General features: G+C 40.2%; 1 protein-coding gene across 2 annotated transcripts in view; it reads left to right on the forward strand.

Annotated features, from left to right (window-relative positions):
• The window catches only part of TET2 (tet methylcytosine dioxygenase 2), a 73,254-nt gene extending 61,449 nt beyond the window's left edge, over nt 1–11,805 (forward strand). For both annotated transcript variants that reach the window (XM_065634084.1, XM_065634085.1), the window contains exons 7-10: nt 1,266–1,355; nt 3,871–4,008; nt 5,458–5,818; nt 7,105–11,805. In XM_065634084.1, coding sequence (XP_065490156.1) covers nt 1,266–1,355; nt 3,871–4,008; nt 5,458–5,818; nt 7,105–8,513 — 1,998 coding nt within the window. In that variant the 3' untranslated portion in view covers nt 8,514–11,805. The remainder of the gene's footprint in view (nt 1–1,265; nt 1,356–3,870; nt 4,009–5,457; nt 5,819–7,104) is intronic.
• Nucleotides 11,806–13,868: the final 2,063 nt, after the last annotated feature.

Consider the following 13,868-nt stretch of genomic DNA (forward strand, 5'->3'; position numbering starts at 1 on the left):
TGTTGCGGCACAAAGCCTTCTTTATCAGAGCCTGCAATCCTAAACCCCCTAAATTTTCTAAGCTGGATACCTGGCCAGAGCCCACCAGGGCACTCTTCCAACTTGCATTCCTGGATTTACTTCCCATGGAAGCCAGAGCTGGGCAGGGAAGATGGTTTTACCCTCCAGTTTTGTTCCCACACAAAGTCAGGGCAGCCAAGGCATGCATCCAGGAGCTGGGTCCCACAGCATAGACACAGTTTATAGACAACACAAATAGGATCCTCACTAATAAAAACTAGAAATAACACTTATAAATGGTAACTTACAGGCCATACCAAGGCTCCAAAGTTCTGGCAGCAGCCACAAGGTCACAGCGAGATATTTTTGGCAATTTGATAATGTCATTTTGGAACTCAAAACTAGGATATAGTCCCATAAGGGGAGATAAAAACTTTGAGTGCACCAAACAAGCCTCTCTCAAACCCATAGGTTTTCCACAGCTCTTCACATATTCCTAAAATACACAAACTCCTAAAAACAAGCACACCACTCCAGTATGCCACTGTTCTTTATGCCCTTGAAATTAAAAATAAGGGCTTCATATAAGCGAGGTTTCGAATTTGGAATTCTCATCCTGAGAGGATGGGGAACAACTTTGGAGTGTGTTATTAGAGTACTTCGTTTTTAAAGAGCCCTTCATTTTCTGAGTGTGTACCTCTCCTTATAGTAAAAAAGAAGTATGCTCGTTCCTGCCTCTGTATCACCAACTGCAAGACATGTCCACAGTTCCTCATTGCTGAAGACTGGGAACTTTTCAAAGCCTGAAATATTTAAATAACTTTAAGTTACTGCATGAAAAGATATTTCAGTGTGTTCAAGTACTGTTGTTGCAATGTGCAAAATCCTTAAAATAGCCAGATTTCCGTGATGGACCATTCTGATATTATGAATATTTTTCTCAAGCTTTCTGAAGAGTATTTCATTTTTCCAAAACTGCAACAGGGAAAATAATGAGGATCATTGCACTTGGACCTAAAACATCTCCCTGTTAAAGAACATGTGAAGATCACACTACACCACTTTACTACTTCTTTACTTTAAAGGCTGTGAAACAACAAAATTAAAAGTAGATTCACAACAGTTATTGTCTAAACAATAATGGTAACAGTCTAGGCCTTTACACAACTTGTCAGTATAAACAGAATTGTGTAAAGACCCTAACTTCTTAGATCCCATACATACAATATCGAAGCGTCATTGAACTCTATTTCATCTCCTAACAGGAAGAAAAACTAGAATCCAATTTGCAGAACCTGTCAACCCTGATGGCACCCACCTACAAGAAGCTTGCACCTGATGCATATAACAACCAGGTACGCTGGGGAAAAAAGGAATTGGAGCAGTCATGCAAATAACCTGATTTTTATCACACTTCCCAACACTTCAACCTTGCACCAAACTATTATGTATGTTTTGTGCCAGCATTCCTTTCACATCAGGGTAAAGATGAATGGAAATTAACAATTCCACCTAAAATGCTTTCAGAAGTAAAACTAGCAGTATTTAGTCTGCTAAATAGAACTAATCTTTCCATCTACATCAACACAATAAAATTACTTCACAGTTGAGCAGAACTCTTCGGCTCTACAACACAAATGTCTGGATTTAGCATGATTCACCAGCCAAACTAGCAAAACAGCCATGAAGATGGTGTGAGATTGGGAACAGCGTCAGCAGGCAGCGTATCATATTGCACTCGAGTCCTGAAGCCACAGTTTCAGTTCTGCTCTCTCAAGTGGCAGATTAACTTCGATTTCACCAAAACAGCCATTACAAGCATGTCTTTAAAGCAAAGTTTCATGTTTGAACGCAGTCCTGCGTATATACACGAGTGCCTGTACCAGCCTTCTTGCACGAGGGGATTGTGCGTGCACACTTTCTGTGACGCAGTGTTCACAGAAACACTCAAAGCTCCCAGTGTGGCTGTCTCTCATCTGCATTTATCAAACATCTTTCAGACGTTTGCATCAAAATTTGACAGCATAACTCTTGCAAACACATAACCGTTGGCCTTCATTTTCCTCGCTCAGGTTCACTACCATTAAAAACGCTCACAGAACTTAACGGGTTTCCAAAGTATCAGCATCACTGCAAACTCTGATGTCATCTTTCCTGTTGGCAGTGCTATGCTGTAGCAACCAGCACAAGACAGATTTTCAACTGTAACAGTAAACTCTCATAAAACTGTCCATTTTTATTTGCTGTAAAATTCACTCCTATGCTGCATATTTAGTAGCAACTAGACAGGATAAACTGATTCAGTACAGAGTTACCCAGTTTCACTTACCTGATCAGATAATGTTTGGAGACTCATTCTGGAGGAAACTGTGGCCATGTGCCCAATAGCTGTGGTTATCTGTCCAAATATCTGAGAGACATTCTGCAAGAGAAGAAAGGAAGAGGAAGAAGAAAAAATGAGGGGGTGGTGAACAATAAAATGGTTCTTTGCTTGGGCTGCTTTTCTTTTCCCACAAAAATTCACAAAAGAACTTTTCTCCGTGTAAGCTGCGGTCCTGCCCAACACTTGTTGCACATACATGCTTTTACAAGTTTCAGTTTTTCCCTTGTGTAATAAGGTGTGTGCATAGCTTGGCCTGTTTCAGGAGTTTCACACAGAGCTTGTGTTTGTGAGGAATCCCTGATCAGGCTACAGTAAGTGGCTTTAAAGAGGGATGATTGAGGCCTAATCTGTATGGTATCGTAAAGAGTTCTAAAACCAATCCCCCTTTGAATCCTGAAAAGAAATTCCACATTCCCAGATTTATTCTAATGCAAGTCTGGATTGCTGCTGGATTAAAATCTAGAATTGGAAAGGGTCTATTTTTCCAGCCAGACCCAGCAGAACATCTGAGAGACCAGTTGCACCAGTATACTTTAATCAGACAGTTATAGTCTGACCAATGTTTCAGATCGCTCTCATTTAATTCCAGAGTAGTTTACCCATTTCAAGTTTTGGTTTGCTTTTATTTTCGGATTCCAGGGAAGCAAGTATTCCAGATGTTAAAAATAAAGGTCTGCGGGCAAACTATGTTTTTAGTGATCTTGGATCAAGACGACAAAACTTCTAATTTCATCTTAACATGGGATCCACTAGGCGTAGATCTCTTGCACTCACTTGAAAGGTTCAGGAGTTCCAGCAAAGCATTTTACAAATGTGGTTTCATTTTCTAAGTAAAATATGAAACTATTATTTGTCTAAGGCTTGATCTTCTATTACAAAAATACTTTCTTTTTGTGTAAAGTTTATTGTTGCATTACCAACTCTTTGTAAAGCTCCTTAAATAATGAGTACATGGGTAGAAAGTACTGTCTTGACTGAATTCTCTCTCTTTTTGGTCAAGGGTTAGAGTTGTACTTCAGCTAATGCAGTTTACATTTAGTGTGCCAAAATATTACAAATCAAAAAGCAAATTATTATTTTTCATTAAGTCATTCTGAAGTCAGTTTTCTAAAGCCATTTTACCTTAATAGCTTGGTATATTTCCAGGCTACACAAACATCTCACTCTTACAGTGCCAGCACTGCATTTGTCATGTAAAAACACCAACCACTGGCAAAGAATCAAAAGTAACACACAAGAAAAAGTATTATTGGCCAATTTCCCAATCATGCCAGAGACAGGAGGTAACAAGGAGCAAAGCAGCAAGGGATCAAGTATGGACACAAAATTGCCATCAAATTGCTCGATTTTATTTGTCTTCAAGATCTATATGTTGCCACCTCCAAGACGTAGGAGACGTACACGTGGTCACAGCGGAGCGTTCAGTGCTAATTCCGCGTACTGGAGCACCCAGCTCGGTCGCAGTGATACTTGTCGTCTCTTTCCAGATTGAGTATGAACACAGAGCGCCCGAGTGTCGCCTGGGTTTAAAAGAAGGTCGCCCATTCTCAGGGGTCACTGCTTGCCTGGATTTTTGCGCTCATGCTCACAGAGACTTGCACAATATGCAGAACGGGAGTACACTGGTAAGTCCCTGATTCATACAATCTTCTTACTCCAGCACTAATTTCATGTATTCAATTCGTTATGTCCCGTCTGTTCAAATTTATACTTGCATAACACAGATTGCCAAGAAAAGAAACACGAAGCAGTAATTGAGCTAAGTTATTACCCCCTACACAATTTTTCATTCAGATGAATGAGACTTATGGTGTATTAAAGAAAAGTTTAATATAGAACTGGTAAAAGAGAAACCGTGGAGACAATGGGAAGAAGGTCCCAGCAGGGTGGAAATATCTGTTTCAGCCTTCTTGGAACAAAATGTTTTATACCTGTCCTCTCAAAACGCTTTTTTTCCTAACTATTTTGGCTTATGTCTTCTAATGAAATTAAAATGGAAACAAATAACTTCTTTCCAGAAGCATTTTGGAAGTTGTAGATTTCATTCCTGCATGGGACGAGCAGAAAGCCTGCAAGCCTTGCCATCGGTCGTGTTGTACACGCACCCTTTACTCTTCAGTTCTAATCTCTAGTGTGTACAGCAAAGGTTCTGTAGAAGATACCAGAAAAACAAGCTGGTTTTTAATGTGTATTGGATAGTTTCTGCTCCCTACATAGTCTTTCTGTGAAAATACAGTTGGGGTAAATGTGAGAAGGAATAATCTTCAGTTTTGAATAATCATCATGGTTATAACTTGAAGCAACTAGATTCACAGTGCAGCTCTTACTATGGCCAAAGAGAATAACTTCTTTTTAATGCCAACTAAATTTTTCCTGTTCCCAGGGTCTGACTTGACAAGTCAACCACCACCCATACAATATATATTCCTGCCGGAGCTTTCTTCCTGAAACTGGCTGATGCAATGACTTTGCTACATAATATGTCTTTATCAGCACATTTTTTTCCACCGAGATCCTCCCAATACCTGTTTTAGCTGAAGCTAACACAATGAGTGAGCTGCACAATACAACAGGAACTTCCTTAGATGATATTATTAACGTTACAGCGACTTGCTCCTTTGCGAAGTCCTGCCATTCTAAGGGGGTGTGAAATGCAATGGCGCTATGTTATATTCCACACTATTTCTAATAGGTAGTTAGCTAATATATTACAGCAAAAAAATCTTCAGGTGAGCACAAAGTCCCGGGTTTGACTGTTTTATCTCTCTGGCTATGGTACGATGGATTTCACGCTAGGGTGATCCCTGCCTACACTGTTCATTTCAGCACCAGTACAAGAAATATACACATAAATACCTTCTGTTTCTATTAACTCCATCTGACAGAGCAATGGAAGAAATGAAATTGCAGGCTTGTCGTGATATACATAAACTGCACAGAAACTTAGATTTTATTAATAGCTTGCCAGGTGCCAACACCGACAGTGGCTGGGCAAGGTAAAATGCACAAGCGAGTGCTTCAGATCTCTTCTCAGACTGGTTTGAGAGGGTTACTCTAACGCACCTTTCTGACAGGTTTGCACACTAACTAGAGAAGACAATCGTGAAATTGGCCAAACACCAGAAGACGAGCAGCTCCACGTGCTCCCGTTGTACAAAGTCTCTGATGTGGATGAGTTCGGAAGCACTGAAGGCCAGGAGGAGAAGAAGAGGAACGGCAGCATCCAGGTCCTTACCTCCTTTCGCCGGAAAGTAAGAATGTTAGCAGAGCCCGCTAAGACGTGTCGGCAAAGGAAGCTGGAAGCAAAGAAGGCAGCTGCGGAAAAGCTTTCCTCCCTGGAGAATGGGTCTAGCAAAGCTGAAAGAGAGAAGCCTGCTGCAGCACGCAACAAGCAAGGCAATTCGGAGGCGGCAGGTCATGCAAAGCAGCTAGCAGGTAAACACGTGGATCTGATTGGGATCTGTATTAACAGTGGTAAGCTGCCTAGAAATTAGGGCCATTTGTAATAAGTCTCAAGAAAACTATTATTTTCAGCCCAAGAACATTTTAAAGTAAAAAGGATAAAGTTCTTGAAAGTAGATACCAATATTGTATATTTATAAATACTAGAGTGCCAAATTGTGGTACACTCTGAAGGAGGAAAAAAAAAAAGATTATGTATGAGAAATTCTTTATTGTTGGATAGTTAACACCTGTAGAAATTGGTGCTTTTGCAAACTCTGCTTGCCATCCAGTCTATTGTAAAGTACCTTTAAAAGATTAGTAGTGCTGGAAGCCACGAAGAGAGGTGTGTGGTGCTGCTGCCAAAGAAAGAATAACCTACGCATCACTCACTGTGTGCTGCTGTAACAGACAACCTCCTAATTTGAGGGAATTCAAGCCTAACCTCTTCACCACTATTTATACTCTCTGCTTCAAGACCAAAAGCAGAGCAGGTGTTTCCATAGCAGAGTAAGAGTTTAAAAATCCACTTAACAATTGCTGGCAGTTTTCATCAGTAGATGTGAGAGTCCTGAGCAAAGGAGTTCATCATGACTATTTCATTGTTACAGCAACTTTCTCAGGAATAAAGCAATACATCCAAGGCCACCCAGGTCACTGAAATACCTATGAGTAAAAGTCAGCGGTCCTGTGACCCAGCCAAGGGTTGTAACCATTAAACAATCCCATTACACTTTAATTAATGATGGTCTTGCTCTTATGTCTTCAGTTAATCTCACTTGTTACTGAACTGTTCTCTCTATCAGTGAATGTCACCGTTGGGTTTTTTTTGCATAAAGTTAGGGACATTTTTTTGAGACAGTTCTATTAATATAGATGAGAAGAATTATTTATTCTTGGGGAAAAGAAGGTCACCTTGTGCACGGCTGTTTCGGTGCACTTTGATGCTCCATTTCATGGGCTACTTAAATGATGATTCAACTCTTTGGACTTTGTGCATGTGACTGTGAACAGATTGCACTGTCCTCCGTTTCCCTATTGCCATTAGCATCTGATCTTACTGGATACATGCCAAAAAGGATGAGTAGCCTTAGTATTTATTCAGCTTCTTAAAGGACAGTATTCGAGATACAAGAAAGGGAACCTCTGTTAACATGTCATATGATACACTTTTCATAATGCATATTTATGAAATTTCTAAGAAAGGTCTATAAAGTATGTGGTTTGTTGGGTTTTTTTGTATGTTTTGTATGGTTTTTTTTCTCTTTTCACATCTACAGATCTTTTGCGCCTTTCAGGACCAGCCACACAACAACAACAGCAGCAACACCCACAGCGCACTCTCCCCAACAACCCTCAGTCAAATCCTATGAACTCTTACTCGGGTTCAGGTTCTGCAAATCTCTATGTAAGGTTGCCTAATCCAGCCACTGCTTATCCAAGCTCTTCATACACTTCAGATCCCTATGGAGGGTCCAGTCCCATGAACCTCTACACAACCTCATCACAGCCTGCGGGGTCTTATTTGAATTCTTCCAGTCCCATGAACCCTTATTCAGGATCATTAAGTCAAAATAACCAATATCCACCCTACCAATGCAATGGAAACGTATCTGTGGACAGCTGCCCCTCTTACTTGGGCTCCTACCCTTCCCAGCATCAGCACGTGGACTTGTATAGTTGCCAGAGCCAAGACCCTATGTCTAAGCTAAGTCTACCACCCATTCAAACGTTATACCAGCATAGGTTTGGGAATAACCAGAGCTTTGGTCCCAAGTACTTGAATTATGGAAACCAAAATATGCAGGTAGACTCCTTCAGTAATTGCACCATCAGACCAAATGTACACCACGTAGGGTCTTTTTCCTCTTACTCCACCCATGAGGCTGATGGCCATTTTATGGAGGTCGCCTCAAGGTTAAAATCCAATCTGAGCAATCCGAGCATGGACTATGCCTCCGTGAGTAAAGCCAGTGAACACCATCAAGTGCAACCCCCTCCACATTTAACACACGACTACCATTCTGTTCCAAGCATGTTTAGTGGTCCTCCTAATTCACTGCATCTCCAAAATAAGGAGAGTGAAATGATTTCACATGGAGTTAATGGTTTGTCTAACATGCTTCCAGGTCAAAACCACGATAGGACTACTCCCCAGGGTGGTTTAGATAAAACCGATGTGCTGAATCCAGAAAGAGCAGAGGATCCCGATGAAGTGTGGTCAGATAGTGAGCAGAGCTTTCTGGACCCAGAAATTGGAGGAGTGGCAGTTGCTCCATCTCACGGGTCAATTCTCATAGAGTGTGCAAAACGTGAGCTCCACGCAACAACTCCCTTAAAAAATCCCAACAGGAACCATCCCACCAGAATATCCCTTGTCTTTTACCAGCACAAGAGTATGAATGAGCCAAAACACGGCTTGGCTCTGTGGGAGGCAAAGATGGCTGAGAAGGCGAGAGAGAAAGAAGAGGAATGCGAGAAGTACGGTCCGGACTACGTGCCTCAGAAATCTCATGGCAAAAAAGCCAAGCGGGAGCCTGCGGAGCCACACGAGCCCTCGGAGCCAACGTACGTGCGCTTCATCAAGTCTCTTGCACAAAGGACGCTGTCGGTCACCACAGACTCCACAGTAACTACATCTCCATATGCCTTTACACGGGTTACAGGGCCTTACAACCGATATATCTAACTTCACACCTTTGTTGGTTACCTCATTTGCAAAAACACCTTGTCAGTAGGATAGTTCTTTAGGTTTTGGGGAAGGCAAGGGTGGAGAAGAAAAACAGTGTTTTAACGAAACTCATCAGTGGAAAAAGCCTCAGCACACCAGCAAAAAGAGGTAATCTCGCTAGCGCACTTATTTTCCACTGATTTTTAAGTGGTCACAGATGGCATGTAGGAAACAAGACCAAAGCATCCTATGCAAAAACAAAACAAAAAAAGTGTTTCACAATTTACATTTGAAAACACTGGCTCCATTACTGAAAGAGATAATCTGCAAATGGATTTTTTTTTTCTTACAGTTTTGCACATCTGTGGCCACTTTTAATGTCATCGAGTTTGCATAGTCATGGAACAGGAGCAAAAAAAAAAATCTTACAAAAATAATACTGTAGTATTACAACTGCAGGAATCTTAAAATAACATCTGGTGCTGAATCTATGATGTACTGAAATACTGGAATTATGGCTTTTTAACATGCAGTTTTTACTGTAATCTTATTAGTCTCTTGATTTTATTTAACAAAGTAGATAACATAATGAGTAGACAGCAAAACACTGAATTTGTTTGGATATTCTAAAACCATGGTGCTATCTAAGAGAATGGTGTCTTTATTTTAAGTCAAACAGTTAATGCCTTTATAACAAAATGTCAATGATGTAGTCAAATGTTCTTCAACAACAGGGAGGACCTTTTCATTCATGTATGTATTGAATTTACCAGGTGTTAAAATAAGCTTACTTTTTAACATATGGGAATTACAAAGACCTCTGGATTTTGCTCATCCAGTCAAGTCCTAGAAAAGGACAAAAAAAAATAGAGATATTTTTTTTTTAAATAGTGTTTCAAAAGCACTTTGTCTACCTAAGCTTGGCAACTTGAACAATGCTAAGGTACTAAGACATTAAAAAAAAGAAAAAAAAGAAAAAAAAGAGTTTACTTTGATTTTAAAATGCAAAGATAATTTTTTTAAACTAAAAAAAGCTTTTAAATACTTTTGTTTTAGCCATGCATCTGCTAGTGGGCTACATATCCATTTTTAATACAGTCAGTTATGGTAAAAATGGGGCTTACTGGATATAAGGGAATTACTTTAGTACACAAAACACATGTTTTTCTGGTGCTCATCTCACACAGCTATACTGTAAACTGTTTTCTACAATTATTATGACAAGTTCATTGCTCAAATATGTACAGTTTTAAGGAAAGAATTTTATATTAACCACAGGTAATAACTAGCAGCATGTGACAGACTACAACTAGTTAGCTTGGGCTTCTGCTGTTTTTAAAGACCTGTACGCTCTTCAAATCCCGAATGGCAGATTGCTTTTGTGTTCATCATTACGTACAATGCGGTGTCAGTCATTTCTTGGTGCAAGTGTCCTCTTTTCCAGGAAGATTGAGCAGACCGATGCCTACACGAGATGAATGAAACAGGGTTAGTTCTGTGTGATTCCGTTGATTAAATAGAAAATAAAAAAAAATAGGCAGCTGGCTTGCTGTGGTGGTTTTAAATCATTAATTTCTATTAAAAAAAAAAGCAGGAGAGTTGTATAGTAAATTAAATTGTAAACAAAACTTTTTTTAACGCAATGCTTTAGTATTTTAGTACTGTAAAAATATTAAATCTATATATATTTGGGTTTTGAGCTGAATTCACATCATGGTGCTACTCAGCCTGCTACAAATATATCATAATGTGAGCTAAAAATACATTAAAAGGTTTGAGTGATGTTCCTACTTGTCATATACCTCAACACTAGTTTGGCAATAGGATATTGAACTGAGTGTGAAAATTTATATATTGTATACCATCTTTTTTCCCCCCCAATAGCCTTCGGAAAAAAAAAGAAAAAAAAAAAGAAAAAAAAAGAAAAACAAAACAAAAAAACTCTCTCAATACTTGACATTTTAGCAAGTATAACTTGAACTTCAACTTTTTTTTTTTTTGGTTCTAAAAATTCAGGGATATTTCAGCTCATGTTCTCCTATGCCAACGTGTCACCTGTGTGTATGTAAAGCTGTTGTAGGTTAAATATTTTATTCTCGGGTTTTTCGTTTTGTTTTGGTTTTCTTTTCAGGGATTTAATGCTTTTCTTTTGAATCCCTTTCTCTAATTTTTCTTGTACCTGTATTGATGTAACTAAAACTAATTTTGTAAATTTGTTAGCTCTTTTTATTGTGATGAAAGTGTTTAAGAGATTTAGAATGTTTTGCCTGTTTCAAACGAATAAACAAAAAGAAAGTAGAATGCACTGAGCTGATTAAAGGGAAAAATGTAAGGCAGGGGTTTGGCAAGTGACTGTTTGCTAGAGTTGTTCAAGTCACTCTCTAAACAAGGCTTCTTGGATACTGTAATGAATAAAATAAAATATAAAAAGGTACAGTCTGTACAAGGGCTTCCCTAAACACGCAAACCTCCATGTCCCAGATGTATCTTGTGCAATATACTGTAAGATTAAGTTTGGTCGAAAGAAATTTTATCTAATAGAACCACAACCTAACTCGAGTAAATCAAAGGAGGCCTTTGGGTTTAATGGTCAAATATTTATTATGGAAATTTTGTTTTTAATTCTCAGTCTGTGACTTTAGCCACTGCATTGAAACAAAAGTTTTGCCTTTAAAAAAAAAAAAAGTGGTTATATGTCAGATTAATTAAATCATTATAAATCTTCATCTTTCAGTGATTTTTTTTTTTTAAGTCCTGTATTATTCATGTAATTCATAGTAGATGTTGGGTTAATATGCCGTGCACTGTCATTTGCCAAACTGCTGGCAGCAGGAGCAGGAAGCTTTGTTGGTGAATCAGTTTTGTATTGTAAATACCTGAAGTGTAATTTTTGGTGTACAGAACCCTGCCTCAGTTGGAACGAATGACAAAGCAGACATAAAATTGCTTGTATAGGATTATCAGGTTGACTATAGCCATACTTGAAGATGCTTCTGAGTGGTGTCAACTTTACTTGAATGAATTTTTCATCTTGATTGACGCACAGTGGTATAAAGTTCACTTCTAAAGCTAGTGGTTAACTTGTGTAGGAAACTTTAGCAGTTTGACACTAAGGTAATGAACTTCTGTGTGCATTTTCTATGCTTATGTTATACTTTTTTTTTTTTACTTTAGCTTCATTCATTTTCATGAAATGTTTGGTATGTCTATAAAAAGAATCTGAGGATGGTTATAAATACTGTAAGTATTGTAATGTAATGCAGGTTATTTGAAAGCTGTTTATTATTATATCATTCCTGATAACGCTGAGATGTGGGTGTTTTTAATAAAATTTATATTTATTTAATGCACTCTAAGTCTGTCTTGCGGAAACTTGTCTTTCCCTGTTATTTTTATCAGCTAACAACGCCAGCACAGTGAAAGGGTGGATGTCAAGAGGATGGGACCAGACTTTTTTCAGTGTTGTGCAGCAAAAGGATGAGGGGCAGTGGGCACAGAATGAAGCACAGGAGGTTCCATCTAAACATGAGGAGAAACTTCTTTACTTCGAGGTGCCAGAGCCCTGGAACAGGCTGCCCAGAGGGGTTGTGGAGCCTCCTTCTCTGGAGACATTCAAACCTGCCTGGACACATTCCTGTGTGATCTGCTCTCATGAACCTACTTTAGCAGCTGGGTTGGACTGGATGATCTCCAGAGGTCCCTTCCAACCCCAACCACGCTGTGATTCCATGAAATGCGGCCTCTAGTACCAGCCGTGGGGTCAAGAGCCCCAGGGAAACCAGACCACAGCCACAGGGCCAGGGAATCTGCTGGCCTGGAGAACCTAAATCTAAAAGTGGCTTACGAGAAACAAAGGACATTGCGTGCTTTAGCAGCTTAGAAATTGAAAGCATCAACTGGCAGACCAGGACAACCCAAACTTTCCAATGAAGCAGGCCAACACACACCCCACCTCCATCTTCCCCGACTCCAGCGTCACACTCAAAATGCATCACTAGGGACGTCAAAACAGGAGCTCTAGACAGCACGTTTATTCCCAGCTCTGCTTTGGCTCTTGCCTATAATGGGTTGGGACACCAGCTGCCCAGCCCAGGCAACTGCTCAAGAAAATCTGTATTGACAGTGAAGGACGGAGGCATTTTATGGACAGGAAGAGGGTGCAGAGCATCACTGCTGGTTTCCTACTGGTGTTTGTGGACATAGATGAACATTCACTGCTGGCATTTCCTCACTGCTCGAGTAACAGCTGCAAATGCACACCTGGCAGAGGCAGCACAAGGGCGAGACCCAAGGGGTTAATTGGCTTATTTGGGGCATTTATCTCTACCTGTTCATGCATTTTTTTTTTCAGTTGATTTCAAATTATTGTCAAATGGTGGGACGCTTCAACAGTATTGTGCTAGGGGAGGTTTAGATTGGATGTTAGGAAAAAGTTCTTCACTCGAAGGGCTGTCAGGCATTGGAACAGGCTGCCCAGGGAAGTGGTGGAGTCACCATCCCGGGAGATATTTAAAAGACATATAGATATGGCACTTAGGGACACGGTTTGGTGGTGGACTTGTCAGTGCCAGGTTAATGGTTGGACTTGACCTTAAGAGTATTTTCCAACTTAAATGATTTTATGATTAAGAAAAAAACAACATTATAAAAGCCTAAAACCTCACGTATAATCCAAATCACATGTAATCTAGACAAAAGCAGAAGCACTAAGAGTGCCTGAACCAATACCAGGACATACATTCTTGCAGGCACCAGACAAATGCTTGTTTTCGTGGTCCTGTCTTTTAACTTCAAGGGATATCAGGACGGAATCCTGAAATACTCTCTTCTCTTTAAAGACCCGAAGTTTGTTGTCAGCCCTGGTTAATCCATCCATCAATGCCACACACCTTGGGAAAGCCCCCTGCTCTGTGCATTCAATGGCTAAGGGTCCCAGGGAGGCAGTGATTTAAAACTGAGAAGACTGTGACATTCACCCCTGGCTCTCAGCGTATTCCCAGATGGGAAGGTTTTGAGGCAGGCTGGCACCCTGTGCAGCCACGTGCTGCTCTGTTCTGAGTGCAGGTGCACCTTAACACATTACACAGCTGGAACCCAGAGCTGCACTCACTTCAACAAAGCTCTGTCACCTCTTTGGCTTTCCCCAGAAAAAAAAAAATCCAGCCACTAATGAACGTTCCCACAAGCCACCTTTCAACATGAGCAGCTCTCTCTTCAGTGACTTCCACAGTTCTCACTGCAAAGGCAGCATTGCCATCGGCACAACGCGCCGGGAAATCAAACCAACCGTGCTGCCCCCACAAACGCGCTCTCCCCGAGTGACACAAGGGCAGTTTCCTGATGTGGTTCAGGTGGCAGTGACCACCACTTAGC

Source organism: Caloenas nicobarica, chromosome 4, assembly GCF_036013445.1.
Source record: "Caloenas nicobarica isolate bCalNic1 chromosome 4, bCalNic1.hap1, whole genome shotgun sequence".
Taxonomy (NCBI): domain Eukaryota; kingdom Metazoa; phylum Chordata; class Aves; order Columbiformes; family Columbidae; genus Caloenas; species Caloenas nicobarica.